At 39.0% G+C, this 23,558-nt stretch overlaps 1 protein-coding gene across 2 annotated transcripts; it reads right to left on the reverse strand.

Moving 5' to 3' along the window:
* Nucleotides 1-8,922: 8,922 nt before the first annotated feature.
* Nucleotides 8,923-13,819, reverse strand: LOC148012492 (cholesterol 22-monohydroxylase CYP90B52-like). 2 transcript variants are annotated; one of them, XM_087668819.1, is made up of 9 exons: nucleotides 12,630-13,818; nucleotides 12,065-12,389; nucleotides 11,636-11,788; nucleotides 11,164-11,472; nucleotides 10,967-11,053; nucleotides 10,741-10,819; nucleotides 10,452-10,558; nucleotides 9,994-10,112; nucleotides 8,923-9,656 (listed from the first exon to the last, which is right to left on the reverse strand). In XM_087668819.1, the coding sequence occupies exons 1-9, from the start codon at nucleotides 13,067-13,069 to the stop codon at nucleotides 9,536-9,538; spliced, it is 1,740 nt and encodes a 579-aa protein (XP_087524945.1). In that variant the 5' UTR covers nucleotides 13,070-13,818; the 3' UTR covers nucleotides 8,923-9,535. The 2 variants fall into 2 exon arrangements, with proteins under 2 accessions (XP_087524945.1, XP_087524946.1); XM_087668820.1 differs by lacking the exons at nucleotides 8,923-9,656; nucleotides 9,994-10,112 and adding an exon at nucleotides 10,132-10,359 and having other exon boundaries at nucleotides 12,630-13,819.
* Nucleotides 13,820-23,558: the final 9,739 nt, after the last annotated feature.

Consider the following 23,558-nt stretch of genomic DNA (forward strand, 5'->3'; position numbering starts at 1 on the left):
GGTATACACATAGTGAATTACCCGGATATATATACTAAAGGCAAAGGAGCGATTGAAAATATAAAAATTTAGCACAAGCATATTGAACATATAAAAGTACAAAGATAAAAATTAATGCACTCTAAAGGGTTGTTACAAGGTTTTTTGCTTTTAAAGTTGTGAAATTTTATCAAGTATGCGAAGCATGTCAATTAAGTATGCAAGATAATCTTTTTTGCATGATTTGAGTTGTTAGTAGGAATATACTTGATGTTGTGCATATAGATGTTTAGGGGCCTATACAAAACATATCTCTTGGTAGCAACAAATATTTTGTCACGTTTATTGATGATTGTTTAAGAAAGTTATGGGTGTATTTCATGAAGGAATAGAGTGATGTGTTTGAGCACTTCAAAACTTTCAAGGCAAATTGAAATAGAAAGCTTTCACATAAATAAAAAAATACATTTTACAAAAGTTGCACATACATTGATGGCTTGAAAGAATTTGCCAAAACTTTTTTATTCTATGAGTAGACCTCCCACAACTACAATTCATGGGATAGCCCCTGAAAAATGTTTTATATGCAAAAAATCTAATGTGTCACACTTGAAAGTGTTTGGTTATATTATATATATTCATGTACTGAATGAGCTACAAAAGAAGCTTCATCCAAAGGCTAAAAAAATGTACTTTCATTGGACATTCTTTAGAGTAGAAAGAGTATCATTATTATAACCCTATCATAGGCAAGTTTAAGTGAGTACCAATGTTATTTTTATGAGATGAGTAGATGGTATGCATCTAGTGGTGATACATTGGATGATGATCATGATTATGATAGTTATGTGAAGAAAGAAAAGCAAGAATCATAGAGCCTTAGTGGACCAAAAGCATCAACTAGCACTATGTTTACAGTTAGCCTTAATCTAGAGAGCTAAGGAGCAGTCCCACATCTTTAGGTGCATCTACTAGTGTTACAAGTAAAGACAAAAGGAAGAAGAAAGTGTCAGATAGTAATGATATATCTACTAGTCATTTAGGGTTTGATGGAGATTCCAATGGTTCAAAGAATTTGGATGATAACCAAGATACCTAGTGTACAAAGAGCATATGGTAATGCAAATGCTCCATTAAATAATCTAGTGATATGCAGATCTAACATGATAAGATACCATATTAAAATATTTGGTTTTAAAGGTTATCCAACTCGTCATTATACTTATATGGTAAAGATAGTTGAGGATGTTGAACCCACTTTTTTTAAGAATGCTATTGGTCATGCTCATTGAAATGCATCAATGAATTAGAAAATGGCTGCATTAGAGGACTAATAAGATTGGGGATCTAATACCATTGCCTAAGGGCAAGAAGTCTATTGGCTATAAGTGAGTCTATAAAACTAAGCATAATGCAAATGGTTCTACTAGTAAGTATAAGGCTAGGCTAGTTGCAAAAGTCTATGCTTAAACATGTGGCACAAATTATAAAGAAACATTCAATGTAATTGCTAGGATGGCAATTGTTAGATATGTAATTGCTTTGGCAAAAGAGCTAAAGTTTAGAGTTTGCAAATGAAAGTAAAGAATGAATTCTTGCATGGTGAATTGCAAAAAGAGGTGTATATAGAGCAGCTAGCAAGTTATGAGGATTTAGAGCATTCCACATATGTGTACAAGTTAAATAAGGCATTCTATGGATTAAAGTAAACCTAGAGTATGGTTTGACAAAATCGGAGAGTATATTGTCAACATAGACTTTTATGTGTTTAACACTAATTGCTCATTTTATGTGAGAAATGCATATATCAATTTGGTCATCATAGTCATCTATGTGGATGACTTGATTATTACAAGTGACAATGGTAGTGGGACTACTGAAGTTAATGACATTTTGAAAAAAAAGTTTGAGATGAAGGATTTAGGTGAGCCAAGGCACTTTCTTAGTATTGAGGTGCTTAGATGTGATGATAGTATATGGCTATCTCAAAGACAATATGACTTGGATATGTTATCAAAGTATAGTATGATAGCATATAAGCCTCTTTCGAGTGCCGTTTGAGCAAAATGTAAAATTGAGTGCTAATGTTGGGGATGAGATAGAAGGCCCTACTATATTTAAGTGAATAGTAGAGAGTCTAATTTACATGACTATCACAAGGCCCAGTGACTTAAGTTATATTAATAGCCTTGTCAATTAGTTTATACAGATACCTTAAAAGTCTCATTTGGGTGTAATTAGATGCATATTGAGATATTAGAAGTCCACTTTACATTATGGACTTTTTATGAGGTAAGTAAAAGTATACAAGTGTTTGAATACACAAATAGAGATTAGGCTGGTAGCTTGTCTGACAAAATATAAACCAACAGATTCATGTTTTTTCTTAGTAGTACAATAGTTACATGGAGCAATAAAAATCAATCTACAATTGATGTATCAAGTACAAAGATACTGCTATGGTAACATGTGAGATAGTATGGCTACATAAATTATTGGGTGATTTGGATGTGTAGAACAATGGTCCAGTTGTCATTCACTATGATAACATGAGCATCATATAGTTAGCTAAAAACCTAATGTTTCATACTAAGATAAAACACATTGAGGTGTGTTACCATTAGGTGAGAAAAAATGTGCTTACAAGAGACATTGACTTGGTATATGTCAACATACAAGATCACATAGATAACATTTTCATAACCACATTGGATACAAAGAAGTTTCAAAAATTGCAAAGCTTACTTGGTATTGGAGAGATCTGCTATGGCAACATGTGAGGTAGTATGGCTACATAAGTTATTGGGTGATTCAGATGTGTAGAACAATGGTCCAGTTGTCATTCACTATGATAACATGAGCATCATACAGTTAGTTAAGAACCCAATGTTCCATACTATGATAAAACACATTAAGGTGCATTACCATTAGGTGAGAAAAAAAATGCTTACAAGAGAGATTGACTTGGTATCCCCTTGGTATATGTCAACATACAAGATCATATAGATAACATTTTCATAAAAACATTGGATACAAAGAAGTTTCAAAAATTTCAGAGCTTACTTGGTGTTGGAGAGATATAGTTGAGCTTGAGGGGGAGTATTAAGATGTCAATCTCAATGCAGACGGACATTGATGATGGATTGCCTGGTTAGATGAATCTATATGTCTACACTTAGCATGTCGATGTTCATGATACTCACATGGTCACTAACTTATTACTTATTATATTTGGTTTGTTGCATCTACCTACAACTTGCATAGTTATAGCGCCAATCAATTAGCATAGTCAATTATACATTGTTTGACTTAGTAGGCTACTTTTCTCTATGTTATATCTTATCTATATTTTGTATGCATTGTATTATGTATGAAAATAGAAGAAAATACCAAGAAGAAAATGTTTTGACTTCCATCTCTCTTCTTGTGTTCTCGAGTGAGCTTTCTTTTGTATATGGTGTATGTTTAGCGTAGTAGCTGAACCAAGTCCCCCCCACCATGAGATTCCTATCACATTTAGAGGCTCAATTGTGTATAATAGCAACAAAGTTGATTAAATGTTGATTTCATGCAAGCTCATTACATATTCACAAATTAAAAAGAAAGTTCTTTAAATATGTTAGGCATCATTTTTACATTCAAAATCGCATGATGTACTTATCATACCAAGCATCATAGATGACTTGAAATTGGTTGTGATGAGGATGGGATGAGGATGGTTAACCAAGGATAGCAAATAAAGTTTTTTCATGATAATGTGTATGTAAAACTAGATATAAAAATGCCACTTGATCACAACGGAAGTAAAGTTAGTAAAATGCTTACTGATGTAAATATACATGTTGCAAAAGCTACTATATTTGAATGTGATTCAAAGTGCATCTTGATATATGGCATAAGCACATTGGTCCTATAAATTTGTATCACTAAACCTATGTAGCCTTAATGTATATTTACATGTTTGCCAACTTGTAATGGTTAATCATGATGCATAAGCTATGTTATGTATTCTATTAGTTCTGTTAGTTTAGGAAACAATCAATGCACCCATTTTTGTAAGACCAAAACCTTAAGTCTAAGCCATTAAATCTTATTCATCAATGTGTGAAGAGCCACAATAACAGCTCCAATTAATGGTAGAAGATATTATGTCACATTCATTATTGATTGCCTAAATCTATCTTTAAAAAAGGAAGAGAGAGGTGCTTACTTCTACAATTGTGATTGAATGGTGAAATTGTGGGAGGGAAATGCTTATGCAAATTCAATTTTAATGATATTTTGAGTAAAGACAACATGCAAAGATCATTAAGCAAGCTGAAGATATATTTATAGCTATTTACATTAACAAAACCTACATTGTACTAACACATCCTATGGCATGTGAGAGAAGTCTATTGGCAAAAATCTGTACTTACCCACTTGAAAACATTCCATTGTATTGCATGTGCAATCATTCTAGATGAGTTGAGTTAAATACAAAGCAAATAAATGCATTTTCACTCAATACTCACTTAAGTAGAGAAGAAACTACTTTTGCAAACCTATTATCAAAGAGTAACTAAAACCATTTTGTCTGATAAAATAAGTTTACATGCACTATGTAGTGAGTATGCATAAAATATCCCATGAGCTTATTGAATCCAACAAGCTATCTAGAATTGGTTTGAATATAAACCATGGTCATGAAGAGTATGAATGTGTGTGTGTGTGTGTGTGTGTGTGTGTGTGTGTGTGTGTGTGTGCGTGTGCACGCTACGACTTAAAATTCAACTAATTCACAAACTAGTTGCAAGGGAAAAGAGAAGATGAATGAGCTATCATTCAATATTGATGTCTCTTCAACACATCTAGATTTTATGTGAAAATCCTAATGGTTCAAAGAGCAATGGTATAGAATTGGGATTCAAATAATAAAGGCACCAACCACATAGAAACAACAATGCAACATTTACTAGTCATTCAAATGTAAGGAGAATGTTACATCTTCTACTTTGATCTAGTAATGGGACTGACCAATACATGAGTCCTAATGTAAAATAAGATGAGACAACCTTCGATAGCAAGTCAAGTAATAACAATACATTTATATCTTTGTTGTACACATAGAAGAGAGAACTTTCGATAGCTAAAGATTAGAAGTTTACAAACTAGAATTCAAACGAGAGTACTCTATTTAGTTGTAAAACCTAACCATCCCTACTGATAGGATATATTATTCATTTCTATACAAATTTGACAACACATGTCAAAATAAGATATTCTCTAAAGACATTATTGAAAACCTTTGCAACACACCTTAATACAAAAAAACAAATACAATTCAATATGTGAAAATATATTTCTATTCTCATACTTGCATACATGTGAAAGCAAATCACTACCTAGATGACATGAACATGAGTATGGAAGAGAATTGCCTTTTGTACACATGGAAGCGACAACCTTCGATGAAGATTAGAAGTTTACAATCCAATATTCAAATGAGAGTGCTCTATTTAGTTGTAATACCTAACCATCCCCATTGACATGATATATTATCCTTTCTATATGAGTTTGACAACACGTCAAAATAAAATATTATCTAAAGTCATCATTGAAAACCTTTGCAACACGCCTTAATACAAAAAAATGGATACAATTCAATATGTGAAAATATATTTCTATTCTCATACATGCATAGAGAGAGAGAGAGAGAGAGAGAGAGAGAGAGAGAGAGAGAATCATAGGTACAAGCAAAGGGAGGAAAGTAGAAGAGGAAAATAAACACATGCTTCTAATCTGCAACCAAGAGAGGCAAGGAGGAAGAAGAAGAGAGGAGGTTGCCATGTGGCATTATAAGAGATGCATGTATTGCTCGTTTGCACTAGTATCGATATCAATTAGCGTGCTTCATATCCTAGATGTTAGTAACTCCCATTGTGTAAGCGGAGTGCTTCTCCAAGTGGTACACATTGAAGGCCCCTCCACCTTCTCTATTTTTCTCTATCTTTAACATCTCTTCCTCATTGTCTCTCTTATTGATTTGAGAAGGCGTCTCTCTCTCTCTCTCTCTCTCTCTCTCTCTCTCTCTCTCTCTCTCATATGGATTCACACAACTTCCATAGGTATTCAAGGTTAAATTGGCCTTCACTTTTGACCTCTTTCTCTCTCTCTCTCTCTCTCTCTCTCTCTCTCTCTCTCTCTCATATGGATTCACACAACTTCCATAGGTATTCAAGGTTAATTTGGCCTTCACTTTTGACCTCTTATCTTTCTTCTTCATGCTATAGATTTGTGGGACTTCTATAGGCATTCAAGACTTAGTTGGCCTTCATTTTCCACATCTTCTTTTTCTTACGTATACATCTCATCACAAGTGTGTGTGCATGAGGGTCATCATACAAGCAAGGTGGGGGGGTCGCTAAGCAATCACAAGCATGTGGATGGGTCATTGAGCAATCACAAGCACATGGGCACAAGTTAATCGTCCTCATGCTATGGATTCGTGGGACTACTATAGGCATTCAAGACTTAGTTGGCCTTCATTTTCCACATCTTCTTTTTCTTATATATATATCTCATCACAAGTGCATGTGCATGAGGGTCATCATACAAGCAAGGTGGGGGGTCATTAAGCAATCACAAGCATGTGGGTGGGTCATTGAGCAATCACAAGCACATGGGCACAAGGTAATCGCACTAACAAGGTAGGATGTCACTTGGCTTTACAAGGGTGCTCATTGCATTCTTGAGGGGGAGATGATGCCACCATGCACTATTCAATGGCTACCATATTATTATTGGGCTATTTTAATGTGTCCTCTTATGCAACAACTTTTTAGGCTAACTTTAAGGTAATCGCACTAACAAGGTAGGGTGTCACTTAGCTTTACAAGGGCACGTGCTCCTTGCATTCTCGAGGGGGAGATGATGTCACCATGCAATTTGCAATGGCTACCATATTATTCTTGGTTTCTTTGGGCATTTCTTTCATGCTATTTTAATGTGTCCCGTTATGCAACAACTTTTTAGGCTAACTTTAAGGCTGCCTATTAGGTGAAATATTGCAAATTGGGCTACAAAGATACATAACATGTAATATTTTGGCTGCATTATGATGTAAAAACCAATAAAACTAAAATTCCGTAAGGCATTAAATCACCCAACACCAATGGATGGAAACATTGAAAGGAATGCTCTCATATTTAGAGACTTTCACAAAGACATGCACATACAACTCATCTACTGGCTATAGTGACACTAATGGGCAAAAGCACCTACTTATTCCTCATCTCTTGACTTGATAAGCATAAGAAGAGAAACTTGACTAAACCACGAGTCAAAAGTGTGCTTAATGTCATGATAATATTCATATGTATATGCACAATATGAATATGTTTAAATGTGCTTAGTGTCACAATTATACTTGTATGTATATGTGCCTATGAATGTTAGAATGTGTGTGTACATGTGTGCATAAAAAAATTTGCATTTGCATGTGAGTCCGCACATTGGCATGCACCTATATGTAAATGAATTGTGCATTTACATCATAGCCAATTCACTAATTTAATATGACAAATGATTTGAACGTATTGTCTAGGAAGGGCGATCAAGGAGAAGAAAGAGAGCTGCCTAGCCACTTCAAAGCATCTTGCCCAAAACTCGTCTCTCCACCTTGATTGCTTTGTTCGAGTGTTAACATGAGGCATGTTCAAACATTTTGGTGTAATAATGATGTGGAAACCTGGAAGATGAGTAAAATCCATGTAATGTTGTCCATTACGTAGGATGCACTTTGTGAATATGCAAACATAAAGTGTGCGCAAGCATATGCGTTTTTCTCACATAAGGATGCCTAATGAAAGCGCGAAGCACTATGCAAGTAAGGTCAACAAAAAATCGCTTAAAAGGGCAAAGCATTATGTAAAGAATACTACAAAGCGCAAAGCTTTATGTACCACAAAGCCCGTCACGATGCAGAATTGACCTACGAACCAACAGCTGTTTTGGCTGATGCCATGAGGCATTATAGGATTACAGGCAAAACATAAGGGGCCTTTTAAGTGTGTTATTGCTGCGCAAATTGTGCCCTTAATGGTCATTGATTGACAGGGGTGGTCTCCTCTTATATTGTTCTTTAATAAAGCTAGTAAAGGGGATGGGAATGGATCTGCTATGGAGGAGAGAGAGAGGACTCGGGAGGAGCGAGACGTGTTGTCAAATCTGAGAGAGAGAGAGAGAGAGAGAGAGAGAGTTGTAACTTGTCATTTTTCAAGGTAAAGTGGACGAAAATGAACAATTGATTTTGACCAATGTTGGTGAAAAACTAAAGGCAAAAACTGTTCATTGTATCCTGAACTTTGGTAGCAGTACGACGGTATATCCTCATTGTTTAGCAATATTTTGCGTGAGTTCCAACTTCCGTTGTATAAGCTGTGGAGAGAAAGAATGTGGAAGGACCCCACTTCACATCAGGATATATCACGCAGTATTATACACAAAAACAAGAGAGCCTCTCTCTCTCTCTCTCTCTCTCTCTCTCTCTCTCTCTGTGTTCTTTTGTGTACTTGGGGGATGACGTTCAGTTGCTCCGTCCTTATCACTAAGTATTTTAACCAGAATCACAAAATTAGCCAAGCAAAGCAAGAAGTTGGCCAAAAAGACATGTAGTCCGACGGAACTAGGGGTCCAATGTAGTTGCTGCAAGAATATTCACCCAATTATTTCTCTTTTTCCTTTGTCAATACTTGAAACGTGATATATATATATATATATATCGAGTGAGAGAGAGAGAGAGAGAGAGAGAGAACACTATTCACACCCTAAGTGTTTGCGTACTTCATTCCTCGAGAAACGGCAGTGGGCCCTAAACCACCCCTCCTCAAGGTGTTCGATTCCACCGGACCTTAAAAAAAGATTTTACATAGGATATAAATATCTCCATCTTCATACATCATACAGGACACCCGAACAATTATATTGCAGTGCCACTAAGATAAAGTTGCTCATGTGTGTTGGTTGAGGTAAAAGGTAGGCAGGGCAGCAGGCAGATTGATTGATGGACTGACTCTCTCTCTCTCTCTCTCTCTCTCTCTCTCTCTCTTTCTAGTCTCCCGAGTCCCCTCTGACTAACTGAACGGAACTGGGAGTAACCGGCTGCAGCCTGGTTCGGTTCCTGGTTAGCTAGAAAGAAGAAAGGCGCCAAAGGAAGAGGTGCACGCCCTGTGTACTACAACCACTACTACAATTTAGCAATATACATACATGTAGTAACACCAACGTAAGTAACACAACAGCAACAAAGGGAGTGACGTATAAGTAGCGTGCTAGCTAACTAACAAAGTAGTGGTAGCTGCTGCATAGGCGTGCTATGCTTTCTTTTTAAGCCATATGTTGTATGCAGACATGTTGATTCTCCGTAGCATCGGGACAACATATCACCATCATCATCATCGACAACGCCAATATATCCCGCACACCAGCCATCTGAGCTCTAACCTGATCTGATCATCTCTCCTGTTCCTACATATGTTTTATGTTTATATATATATTTGTATGGATGGATTGGACGCTAGCTGCTGCTGCTGCTGCTCCTCCTCCTCCTCCTCCTTCTGTAAATCTTGATGGGCAGTCCTTTCTCAAATTCCACAAAGGGGAACGCCAGCGCACGGTCTGGTTCCGCAAGCTTCCAGCTGCAGTAGCAGTCGCACACGAACACAAACAGACAGACAGAGGTTATGATTACATGTAAAGGGCATATGGTTTCCAAAAAATAAAGCTCTCACACACACATGCCCACCACATGAGAAAGGAAACAGGAAAAAGGGTCTCCTAGCCTGCAGCTGATCAGCCTCACGAAAGGCACAAGGAAAAGGAAAGGAGCAGCAAAAGCCGAAGAGCATACCATAAGCAGCGACCTTTGCTCGTTTTCTAAGGCCATATTCAATGTCCATCAATTTAAGGGGGTGGCACAACTTTTGCCGAAAAGAAAGAGAAAGTAATGGTATAGGCTGATCGATGTTTACTTACTCGTATTGTAAGACCAGATGGTGGATGAAGACTGCCATTTCCAGCTTTGCAAGGTCTGCACCTGCGCACAACCTGCTGCCTCCTCCGAAAGGGGTGAAGTACGTACCCTTCTCATGGTCCTGCCCCGAGATTGGGTCAATGCACGGGATTCAAGGCTCTGTTAGAATGATGGAGATACGCCCACAAGTTCACGAATGACCAATTTAAAGAAAACATCAAAAACCGTAACCAAGAAACTACCCACGACCGAATCATGTCTGCTTGGTTGCTGTAATAATAGAATAGAGGAGCTCAGCTAGCTTAGCTTTATTGGTTAGAACTACCACTGAATGGAGTATCTTATCGTTGCCACCGTCATGATTGAAACTGTATTTAGTATTAATTAATATCATTATTACTAACGCTAACATAATTGCCTCAACCCTAAAGCTTGAAAAGACTGACTCTTAGGTCATCACCTGCCATCTCCAAGGGTCGAACTTGAATGGATTGCTGTAAACGGAAGCATCAAGATGCACAGCGCAGAAGACTGGTAGGACCTTCCAACCTTTGGGAATAGTATAATCTGAGAGGCATAGTACACGACGACGACTAAATCAGTCTCGTCACTATGAGGCTCTACAAGAGCATATCATCATCAAAGAGCCCTAGCAGCCCAGCAGCCATCATGGGTTGAAAAACATCTAGTCTAATGATTCCTGCTTCATACGTGGATTAGAAATCTGTCTTCTCTTGCCTTTTTCTCACCTTTGAAGCACACGTCCTGTAGTGCTTTGCGGTGGACAAAGCGCACCACATTCCCCAGCCGCAATGTCTCGTTTATGACCTGTTGATGGGACGCGAGTTAGTGCTGGAGAATCGAGATGATGAGAAGGCTGGCTGCTTCTCTAATGTCCGCAAACCGCTCTTTGACCGGTTCCGACAGGACGTCATATTAGCGGCTGATTGTATAATGGGAGGAGCTTTTACTTACACACTGAGTGAAGGTCATTTTCTTGTAGTCATCCCACGTCAATCCACAGTCGGACGGCATGGCGGAGTGGATGCGTCTGTGCTCCGCCTGGAAATAGCATACATTCAAAGAAACGAATCAGCAAAACTCGATTAAGAATCGCTAATCGTGATTAAAGGGAATGAAGGGTATAATTTGACAGGTTCTATTGCCTATACCCTCAATTCTTCCACGACTTCCGGAGCCTCGGCTATGAACTTGAGGGCCAGCGTCAACGCAACGGACGACGTCTCGTGTCCTGCGAACAGCATGTTGAGCACCAGATCCAGCACTTGCTCCGTCGATAGCGTGCCCGACGCCGTCACGATGGCCAGCAAGTCATTATAATACTGATCATCACCATGCACCACCCTCGCCTGCTGATCATGATCATCGCCCTCATCATCACCATCGTCGCCATCGCCGACTGCCATACGTTGCCGCTTGTCTAGCGTGGCCTTGAGCGTCTCTAGGATCTTGGCCCTCGACTGCACGCAATTGATAACGATCGCTTGATTAACGCTTACTTGGACTATAGTGATAAATATTTTCTAGCTTGTCAAACTCAAAGGTCTATTCTTTGGCCATTAATGGGAGTCATTACATGCGGGCAATACTGGAAATCTTTTCCATTACGCGGTGCGACCGTACCTGGATGGCTTTGTAGTATGCCGTGCCTGGGATATTTAAAGGGGCGGCAATCACCCCTTTCATGAAGGTGTAGTAGTCCTTCATGAGTTGCTCAGTCTCGGGCTCCCCAGCGTTGAAGCTAACGATTTGCTTGGCCATGAGGTTGAACGTGAACTGTGCGGGACCGCAAAAAATTAAATACTCAGAAATAAAAAACTAACACCAAATCGGAGGGCAAACAATTATTGACCTGGTTTGTACCGATAGAATAGACTAGGTGATTAGTAGAATAACACAAAGCAGAATGGAATAGACTAGGTGATTAGTAGAATAACACAAAGCAGATAGGTTAGAGGATTTCTGATAGGTTATAACAATAATTTAAAAGTCGGAGCACATGAGGAAAACGAGAAACACGACTTCTTCCCCTTGTGTGTGTGTATTGCCTACCTTCTTGGCCTCCTCTTGGGCTAAGATGGTGGAGCGATTGTGCCAGGAGGCGAGGGTGAGGAGGACCTGGTGCTCGATATCGGGGAGGAAGAAGTGCTTGAGTTTTGGGAGGCTGAGGAAGTTGAGGGCGATGGAGCGCATGCGTTTGTGGGCGTCCCCTACCAGCACCAGCATGGACCACTTGCCCAGGATGCCGCTGATGGTGCTCGGGTAGCTGCACTGGAACAGCCGGTTCTCGTTCTGCAGGATGAACCGGTTCAGCTCCGGATCAGCCGATATCACCGTCGGCTGCCCGAACAAGCACGATTTGAAGATGTTCCCGTACCTGCAATTGTATACACCCCCACCCAATACCCACACCCACCCATCAACATTATCATTATTGCGCACTCAACACAAGGTCAATTTATTAAGCTAGCAGCTCGAATTAAAAACTTACGACTGCCGCCGAAACTTCTCACCCAATCAGGACTAATTAAGAATCGGATAATTCGGCTGTAGGATTTGTAATCGGAATAGATGAGTAAATATACATAATGCAATGTGATATTGATAATGAGCCTACCGCTGAATGTGCTTGTCCATGAACTTGCCCCGCGACGTCGCGCTGTGAGGTTCCAGAAACTCCATTGTTTCTCCCACAACTGGCCATCCCATCGATCCTGGTGGCAAGCCCGCAGCTGAAGCCGCGCCGCTACCTGCCCAGCGTCCTCCAAAATACCAAGCCCTAGTATTATTACTACTACTACCACCACCACCTCCACCATCACCACTACTACTACCACCTGCAGCTAGTCTCTGATGAGAATTCATATGAGCCGAGCAACACTGAGAGAGAATGATCGCTCCCAACAGAACCACCACCACAGCTACTGCAGCTGCCGCGGCTGCTCCTGCAGCTCCTCCTCCTACCCCCAGCTCCACATTATAACCATTACAGTCGCTATGCCAGATGCTAGTGCAACTTATAATGCTAAACATCATGCGTATAAACGGGGCAGACATCTAATTCTCCCCAAACTTCAGCTCCGCTTGTTTTTGCATCCTTAATGCTGCATATATTACGGAACTGCTCTTTCACGATGTTGTCCTTGCGACCACGGTTCAAGATCTTTAATTACACTAGCCATCTGCTCACAACGGCCTCGATCAGCGCTTTGTATGAACTCAGAATCCAAAGCTCTGCAAGTGGTAAAGTTTTCGCTGCCAACCCTCATAGACTTAATATAGTCTGCTTGACTTTCAGTACAGGAAAAAGCTACCAATCGTAAGGAACGGAGCTCATATGGGTAGCAAAGCTAAGACGGCCTAGCTACACCAGCAAGGGGCGTCGAAGAGTCAAGACTTCTCATGCTGAGAACAGAAGGAAAAGGAGGAATTTCAGTCTAGGCTATCTATTTGGTCAATGTCTCACAGGAGAGGTGAGATCGAGTATGAAAAGGAGACAGCTTTTTTTGAGAGCGTGAAGACCCAAGGATCAGTTACAGAGAGAGAGAGAGAGAGAGAGAGAGAGAGAGAGAGAGATGGTGATGAGTCAGGACTCTTCCACCCGAGACTCGAGAGACGTTTGGCAGAGGCGCGCAAGAAGAATGAGAGAGAGAGAGAGAGAGAGAGAGAGAGAGAGAGAGAGAGAGCCCAGAGCGCTCGAGCTTGAGTATTGAGGGGATGGCTTCTCGAGCCTCGCACTCCGTCTCTAGCCTAGAGTCTAGGCTCCCAGCCCTTGAAATGGTACCGACAACAATGCCACGCCGCCGCCAAAGATGCCTGTTACTACAGGAAAAGCCTACATTTTTTAATTCCAATATATTTGTATGTGGCATTTCTCGAGAAAAGAGAGAGGCCGCGCTGGCAACCCAGCAAGCCATCGATGGGAATATAGCATACATAATTTAAAATTTAGAGCAAATTATGGATTCCACAATAAATCAATGTCTCTTTCTAAATTAGCTGCTTTGCTGTTTGCTTCTATGACTTTGGCATCGTCTGGATATAAAAACATGACGTAGAATCTCGTAGCCTCGAGGCTCGGTCTTGCATCTTGTCACCACCTCTCTCTCTCTCTCTCTCTCTCTCTCTCTGGATTGGAATTTGGAACAAACAAAGAGTTATAGCTTACGGATGATGATGGACCATCCATCCACATTGGATGAGAAGTGTGTTATGTATGGAAATAATAAACAACTTCTCCTTCTGCTTTCTTCCTTCCGTGCACACGCGTACGCAGTGTGTTTTTCATATTCAAAAACTCGATGGGAAAATGAAAAGATCATATATGTAGGTAGATGAGATTGTGTCAAGTCTGTGTGGATCCTTGGCTGTTGTCTTCATCTGCTGATATTGGCTCACGTATAACTATCAGCAGCTGCCCATATATATGATGTATACACACACACACACACGAACGATACATTCAGGAATGACGAGTCACGACGCGGGGTTTCCGATTATATAAACTGTGTGTAACGATCAGTTCTTTTTTCAGTTCCGAATCAATGCCGTCCAATTATCGCCCGCCAGTCCATGTCCATGTCGCAAATAGGCTTCTAGAGCAATTGGATTGGCTACCTTCGACGTACGAGCGGCCTTGGCAAAGATAGCCAGTCACTTCCTGTTAAAGGCCCCCTCCCCTCCCCTCCCAGTTTGAAATAATTGTGACATGCTAGAAACACAATACGTGGGGTGGACTTAATTAATACGTGTTGCTGTCATGGTCTTTCATTTTGGCACCCAACCCCTCTAATTGACTAACTAACTACACGGACATCTTTCGTCCATATAATGCAAGTCACAGCCACGGCCTAAACCTCCTAACTCAAACGCGGTTTTGGCGGTTTACCTACTCTAGAGTCCACAAGAACTCCTCGTCGGCAACAACCAATCGTTCGTTCTAAGACTTATATGAGCCCTCCATCGGACCTACACCTAAACAACAAGGTGGTCATGATCTTTATAATGATTCAGACCATGGCAACGCCAAGTAACAATCAACACGATATCTCGTATGAATTTCACCTTTGCGTCTTCCTCTCTAAGCCAGCAAATTGCAAAGTAAGTTTCCACAATCTTGCCGTCATATGTTACAACCATTTTATGAAACTACTAAATCATGCCAATTCACACCACCATTCTAGTACACAATTACAAAAAATGAGGGAAAAACAAATGGATCGGCTGGCATTTCTTTTTAAATAATGTGAAAATTGATTTATCAATAAAGGTTTGAATAATGTGAAAGACCTTTCAATATATAAAATGTCACATAATCACTTTCTTGTTCCAAATACTAGATATGTGAGAGAGTCACCAAGGTTTTAAGGACTCCTCGATGAGATGTCATCCTCCATTAAAAACTATAGCCTTTCGATTAATCATACTATGGAAATCAACTTGGTCCATCCCCCTCCAAAGTATAGCAATGGCTTTCCACGTTTCCATCTTAGCAACAGCATTTACTTTTAGCCATTTGAAGTGTTACTTCTAAGTGACACCAATGCCCAATGGTCATCTAAGATGTTTAAATGTCTTGCCCTTCCTAATCATTTGAAGCCATGTTCTAATAGGCACCCTTGCAAATCATTGTGACTTAGAACTATTAGCTCAACCTTGCCCTTATCAATTACAAATTTGAAGAGCTCATTAAAGAGTTGAAACGCATCCATCAAGTCATCAAGAGATTGCATCTCTACTTCCACAATGTTAGATTCATCATTGATAAAGAACCTATCACAAACTATTTCCTAAGAGGAAGAGGAAGAGCCTCAAGGGAGCCATGTTGAACTAGTTGCATTGACCATCCTTGCTAGGCCAAAAACCAATTTGCACACATTGACATCCTTTCCTTCTTCCTCTAAAATGCCAATGTAAAGGTGCTCAATAAGTTTATGCCCCAATGTCCACACTGGCTAATGCACTCAAGTTCTTAGATATAAACATCACCAGTATATATTGTTTACCATCCTTGTCATTATTCCCATCATTATCGTCAAGCATCTCAAAATATCACATTCTATATTGCAACTAGATCAAGTTTAAGTAAAATTTGACTTTTTGTATGTCTTGAGCTATAGCTATTATAGGATGAAACTTATTAATCCCATACACATCATAGTAACATCACGTGAAGAATATGTCATGCCATTTTTTTGCATTGGCAAATCCTTTAGTTTATATTAGCTCTTGTATTCATCTCCACGTCCATCTAAGTATGCATGCACAATATTATCATCATCAACTACCATATTGATAGATCCAAGAACTTCCATAATACTCTTGATCTTCAAGGCATAGTCATTAATGGACAACTTTTCTATTTTCACTTGGTTCAGCTTTGACTTGAGTAGTAGCATTCAAGTCTTTGTATTTGCTTTGAATAGCCTTCATCCTATAACCATTTGCTTATAAATATATGAAAATTTTGACATTGAACTCAAAGTGACATGCCTAGATGGTTAGTTGTCCATTTTCTTGATTGTCAACCTCTTAGTCGATGTTCAAGAATGGGTCAACTCAATGTTCTAATACTTATTTAAGCCATCCTCAAAGCTATGGAAGATGCTATTGTTCATTCCATGTCATTAAAGAGTTGTTGCTTCTTTACTAAAGTCGTTCTTAATTTGTGCATACAAAGATATCAAGGTTATGCCATAGCTTAAAAGCCTAGTTGTAGGATGTAGAAACAACACGTGTTTTATATGGGATAGGGAGCCTTATCAGTCACACAAGTATAATATTATTATAAGTCCAATGCATGAAATAACATGTTAATTTTATACCTTCTAATTATATGTCAAATCCATGAAATAAATGTGACCATAAAGTAGGCAAGTGATGGATTATGCTAGTGTTTGGATGTATACTCTCTAGGCTAAGTGTGGTTCCTTCGCTAAATGGAGTCTTGGGTGGTTGCATGATTAATGCCACTAATGGGGGCTCTCAATAATGTCTTTACAATAAGTGGTTGTCAACAACACAATGCTTATGTGTATTTTGGTTTGTTTGTTGATAAATTGCTTCAATTTATAGTTGCCACAAAAAGAGCAACCAAATTTTACCAACCATAAGAGCTAGTCTATTTGGCTTCATTAAGGAATTCTACTACCAAGAACGCACTTTCTTTTGTGTTTGTCATTAGATAACATGATTTTTTCACACTTGATTTCAATAGAGCTTTGGCTCAAAAATTGTATGTTCTTATTAGCATGTATTTTTCACTCATAGTTGAGTGAATCTATATAAATTTCATTGGGTTTGTCATGGTCCACGAAGTGATACATGTACTTTGAATTGAATTATTGGCCTCTATCTTTGTCATTGTCCCAAAGGTAGTAGCTTCCAAGTTTGAGTGTATCTACCCTTCTTTATTTTCTACAAGGACACTAGTGGTCCTTGCATGGGGACTATTATGGTAAAAGCATGGTTAAGTGGTACAAAAAAGTAGTGTCATTGACATCACTTTTTGAGTGACTTATGGAGGTAAGTTTGAAGTCTTTAAAAGAAGAAAGATGTTTAGGAAATTAGAAATCTTAAGTTCCCATATTGTTTCATATTAAATAATTCCACCTCCACCTCTCTCTCTCTCTCTCTCTCTCTCTCTCTCTCTCTCTCTCTCTCTCTCTCTCTCTCTCTCTCTCTCTCTCTCTCTCTCTCTCTCTCTCTCTCTCTCTCTCTCTCATGGCATTAGCTTCTTTGCCTCTCTTTGTCTCCCCCTCAACCTATATGTGGCCTTTGACATAGTACCATGTGCCAAGCTCATGCAAAGACTACAAGGGATGAAGGTCTCAAGGAAGATGAGATGGGGGATACTAGCCCTATATGAATCTATTACATGATGACTATGAGCACTAGGAGGGCTGTCGAAGGATATCACTAGCACCATTGGGGCCATGATCACTCTTAGCTACTCTACTTGGCCTTTATATTGATGAGATGTCAAATTACATTGATAGAATTGGAGGGGAGGGAGCTAGAGCTTGTCGAGAGATAGAGGTACTCCTGGATCGCACTAGAGTCATCTAGACAACTAGCATTGTAGGGGGATGCTAAGTGTTGGTATGCTCGAATAGAGGCATGGTTATGGCTACATGGATTATACATAGATCACCTTCCACCATTATAGCATAGCTTGGATTTCCTTCGCTTGGAGATCAAGTGAGAGGAGTTGAACTGCATCATTAGGATGGACATTATTTAGTTACATATAGCCAAGACATAGGTGACACCTACTGAGAACATGGGGATGAATATGGCTTCCTACCAAAAACATCTTCTACACATATTCCCCAATGGCTTCCTAAGATACATGGATGCACACTTGTCTCATGGTGTATGATGCACCATTGGACAACTCCATATATCCTCACACTAGTACAGATTGAGATAGGTAGGTATAGCATAGAATCCCTCCCCTTAGAGGATAAGATTTGCCAACTCTATCAACTTAAGCCACATATAGAGGAGCATTACTTATGTAGATGTTTAGTGTATTATGAGATCAAAGGGCGCTTCCATTCCTATTTAGAGAGAGTTTTGGGCCACAATCTAGGGCGATGGATGTCCCAGACCTAGGAGTAGAGATAGGGAGTTGCACATGAGCATACACTCATAGAGTTCTACCATGCATTGACTACTCCCTCCACTACTACAAAGCCTTCATTGAACTAAATGGCAGCCCCACCACGAGGAACCACCCCAGACATAGCCATAAAGAGATGCAGAGCATGTCATCCATGCTGAGCCGGGTCCACAACCCCTAGGAGTCGGGTCCACACCCCCTAGGAGGAACCACTTGTAGATACAGAGGATACTATACTGTAATTGGGGGAGTATACCTCACTGATTCAATTTCTCTATGCTAGATAGACCTATGAGAGCTATCTTGGGATGCGTGTGCTTCTTAAGAAATTCCACATTGTTTTGGCTTAGATATCATTTTTACTCATCAACTATGTATCATTTATTGTTCACTTTCCATTTAATTAGCCACAACATTAGATGATAGCTATCTTGGGACTTGAGAAAATTCCTTGACTTTTCATATGTAACATTTTGGTCTCATAGGCCAATTTGGCCTTTGTAGATGTCAACATAACTTTGTGTGTGTGTGTGTGTGTGTGTGATTCAAGTGGCAACAATAAGTAAAACATGGAAGCCATACAAAATTACTAGGTTGTAGCACAATGAGAGCATCACCAAAGAAAAAAGAATAGGATTATTGGCTATCATTCACTGTTATGTATGGCCATTGGATGCTACAGTAAGAGTTTTGCAAATTACTTGGGTAGGATGCTCCTGGATATATGCTACTTGGATCTTGGATGTATGGATGCCTTCCACATGATGTTTTGAGCTTTGTTCGATCATTTGGCATTTGACTTTTCTTCTAGTGGGAGCTATTGCTTGACACTTGGATGTTACATTGAGCATTTGGTTATGTAGTTGAGCTTGAGGGTCTTATAGTGAGATCGTGGGACTTGGTGATATGTACATGCTGTCATCATGCTTTATGTATACAATTGATATTTAGTGGGCTGATTTGACATTGTTTTTGGGTCGGCACCTATCTCTGTCACGATATTGTCAGTGATATATGCATCTTGGTTGGCTATGTATTAAGCTTATGTTACATTGCTTAGTGTGTTGGGCCTTTGGTTGGTCTCTTCTATTACCTGTGAGACCTACTTTATGCATGATGGTTATGCCTATGGGATGTATCTCAGTCTAACACATTCCTTTGATAATTCTCGATGCTAGTCGCATATTTACTTATCACTGTTAGTTGGAGCTATTCCCTGTCAGTTTGTAGATTGTCTCGTATCAGTGATCCCCCCGCTTTGGCATTGATTTCTTATTATTGTACTTTATTTTCAACATGTTGTAATTGTGGCTTACTGCACTATTTATACAAGCAGTCACCTCCATTTGTCAGCTCTTTGCATTGAGTTTGTGGACAACTCATTATTTGATTAGTACCCCTTGTTTTCAACTTGATCTAGTAGAGGTTTTGGGGCTAATCTGTAGGTTATTATAGCAGCTTGTTTTGCACTCTTTTTAATGCATAAGTTGGATACGTCACCAACTACAACTATTGAAAGGCCCACATCTGGCAAATTTTAGTGTAGAAAATGTAGGTTAAGCATTTGAATTATGAAGGTGTCAAGCCCAAATATATTGATGTAGAGGATTGGGTTGAATTGGATGAGCTATATAAGTCCACCATTATATTGTCCCTATCTAAGCAATTTTTCTATAATGTTGTCTCTAATGGACACTCTGTATAGGATTTATGGAATAAGATTCGCAATGTCTATGACAAGTAGAGTCTCGCTTCTCACATGTACTATCTAAAGAAACTCATGGACCTTTGCCTAAAGGAGGACACTTCCATGTCAGCCCACTTAAATGAGTTTCATTCGATTCTTAGCCATTTGTCTTTGTAGGGGATTGAATTCAATGGTTATCTTCCCCCTTTTTTTCTGGTTACACTACTTGATTCATGGGATGCATTTGTTGAGATGTATGCAATCACACTCCTATGTCAGCTATGTAGAGTAGAAAACCAAGCCCTTGTCAAAAGCTTAACTATGGCAGCCATAAACAATCATCAAGCTTGAGCTTGATGACAATTATGTCCACCATGTAGATGCATGTGATACATCTCATGCTACTTGAGAATAGTTGGACACATTGTTTGGTACCCAATCTAAATCTTCAAAATATGGGTTGTTAATTGACCTTTTTAGGTTGAATATGAAGGCTAATATATCCCTTGAAACTCACCTTAATCATATGGGAAATTCCACTAACTCAACTTTCATGGATTAACTTAAAAATGGAAGAATACATATGCATTGGAGTCTTTCTCAAGAGTCTTCCTCTAGAATCGGTAATGTCTCTACCACACTAATTAATGTGCCAAATCCAAAGCTAGTAGACATCAAAGCATAACTCCTTGAAGAAGAGAAGAAGCTCAAAGGTAAAGAGAAAGCAAGCACTTCAAAAGAAAAATAGGTGCTCCATGTTAATAACAAGTACAAAGGGAAGAAAGACATTGTTTGTGACTTTTGTAAAAGAACTAGGCACATTAAAAAATTTTGCCACGGTAAGAAGAGATCATAGAAGGCATATCTTGCAGCTTTTAAAGGAGAAGAAGGCTAAGAAGAAGAAGAAGAAGAATAATAATAATAATAATAATACACTCAAGAGTAGAAGGTCAAGCCTCATCACTCCTTTTTTCCACTACTTAGACCGACTTTTTAAAGACTTCTATGTACTTGCACTAATGCTCCAATCATAAGCCTTGCAACCCTCATATAACCTTTGCACTATAGCCTCTACATACTTAGTGAGGCCTTGTGATAGCCTCTAGATTTATATAGTTGGTTTATCCATGTTTACACTTAGTAAGGTTCTACTCATGATAGCCTCTATATACTTAGTGCTTTCACATTTGTGATTGAGGAGGGGTGTTGAGAAATATGCAATCACACTGCTATGATAGCCACTTTGTATAAAGCAGTAAGGCAAGGAACATACAACTTTCAAGAAAAGTTACCTTGTATCCCATAGGCACAATGAGAGAAAAGTGATACCATCTTGCAACTATAAAAGAGTGCAATTGATAATCATTTGAATCAATGCTATTGTACTTTGTACTTTTAGTCTATGTCTTTGTCTACTCAAGATTGTGTTTATGAGTTGTCCAAGTTAATTAATCTTAGAACCTAGTTCATGTGAGTAGAGTCTTGTCTAGTCTTAGTCATCATGCTTTTTGTCTATGATTTTCAATCTCCATAGCTAACCTTGCTCAAGATCTGTGTTTCTTAACAACATTTCATACTATTATATGTGTAAGCATGCCTACTGAGGGGATAGAGTTACAGGGCGTAGAGAGTGCACTCTCTTGAATGAAAAGGTTAATAGAAAGAACATCAATGCTTCACCTACTTCTCATGCTTTGATAGTTAGAGGCAATCATGATAGGAGTGGTAATGACCACTGTGGGAGAGAGTCTCAATATTCTCATTCTCAATCATGTGGATAGTCTTGTAGTAAGTCTTGTGGCTATAAGTCCTCATTGACTTGTCATTACTATGGGAGAGTGGGACATATTCGGTCACAATGTCACAAAAGTGACGACAAGCACAAAGAAAAGGGCAAGGATAAAGTATATAACAAACATGATGATTGCAATATTGTCCCTAACAAGTCCAGCATTAAGATTGAAGAGATTAATATCGTGTATACTGATTTTGATGATAATTTCATACTTGTAGCCTCTTCTCTTGATACTTCACAGCTTACTGATGCTTTGTCAGGGTATACTCAATGTTGGCTAATAGATTTTGGGGCTTCCTTTCATGTGACCCCTCATAGAGAGAGTGGTTCCACTCCTATCACAGTTTGACGAGATCTGTCCATTTGGATAATGACTTGGAACTAGAGATAGTTGGTATTGGTGATATCCAACTACAATTTAGTTCAGGTTGTATATTTACTCTTCATGATGTATATCATGTATTAGCTCTCATAAAGAGTCTCACTTCTGTTGGCACTTTGGATGATACAGGTTATCTAGTTTCTTTTGGTGATTCCTCATGGAAGATTACTCATGGGAATCTTGTCATTGCACATGGTGCTAAGTTTAATACTTTCTATTCATTGCTTGTATCTAGGTTAGTTGACCATGTTTTAGCAGTGGATGTAGTTCCACATGTATCTCTTTGGCATCGTCACCTTGGATACATTTCTTAAAAGGAATGAAAATACTTACCCGTTTGTAGTATGTTTCGCCCCTTGATTATAAGTGCTTTGAGTCTTGTGATCATTGTTTATGTGGCATGCAGATACTTAATATACATAAAAAGTCTGATATGACATGTATGAGTGAGCCTTTAGCTCTTGTTCATTCAGATGTATGTGGCCTCATGCCCTATAAGTCATTACGTAGCACGACGTATTTTGTTACATTAATTGATAAATATACACATAAGGTCTGGGAAAATCCTATTAAGCGAAAATTGGAAGTCTTGGCTACATTTCAACATTGGCTTGCTTTGGTTGAGAATTAATTTGGATATAGGCTGAAATGCCTCAGGGTAGATAATGCGGGTGAGTATGTCTCTAAATCCTTTGAGAAGTTTTGTGATGAGAGAGGCATTAAGCGTTAGTTGACCACCCTATACACCCTATCCTAGAATGGTATGGCTAAGCACATGAATAGAATAATTTAGGAGTAAGTCTATAGTATGGTTAGCCATGCAGGCTCACCACAGTATTTTTGGGTTGAGGTAGTTACTACTATTATACACTTGATAAATCGATCCCCATGTACTGCTCTTGACTATCAAGTTATAGAGGAGGTATGGTCTGAAAAACCTCCCTTATATGCTCATTTGCATGTTTTTGGCTATGAGGCTTTTTGCCATATTTTAAAAAATAAGTGCAATAAGCTAGATCCTAAGTCTAGGAAGTGCATCTTTCTTGGTTATGGAGATGC

Source organism: Lygodium microphyllum, chromosome 27 (genome assembly GCF_053477565.2).
Source record: "Lygodium microphyllum isolate KBCC chromosome 27, Lygodium_microphyllum_v1.1.10, whole genome shotgun sequence".
In the NCBI taxonomy this organism is placed as follows: Eukaryota; Viridiplantae; Streptophyta; class Polypodiopsida; order Schizaeales; family Lygodiaceae; genus Lygodium; species Lygodium microphyllum.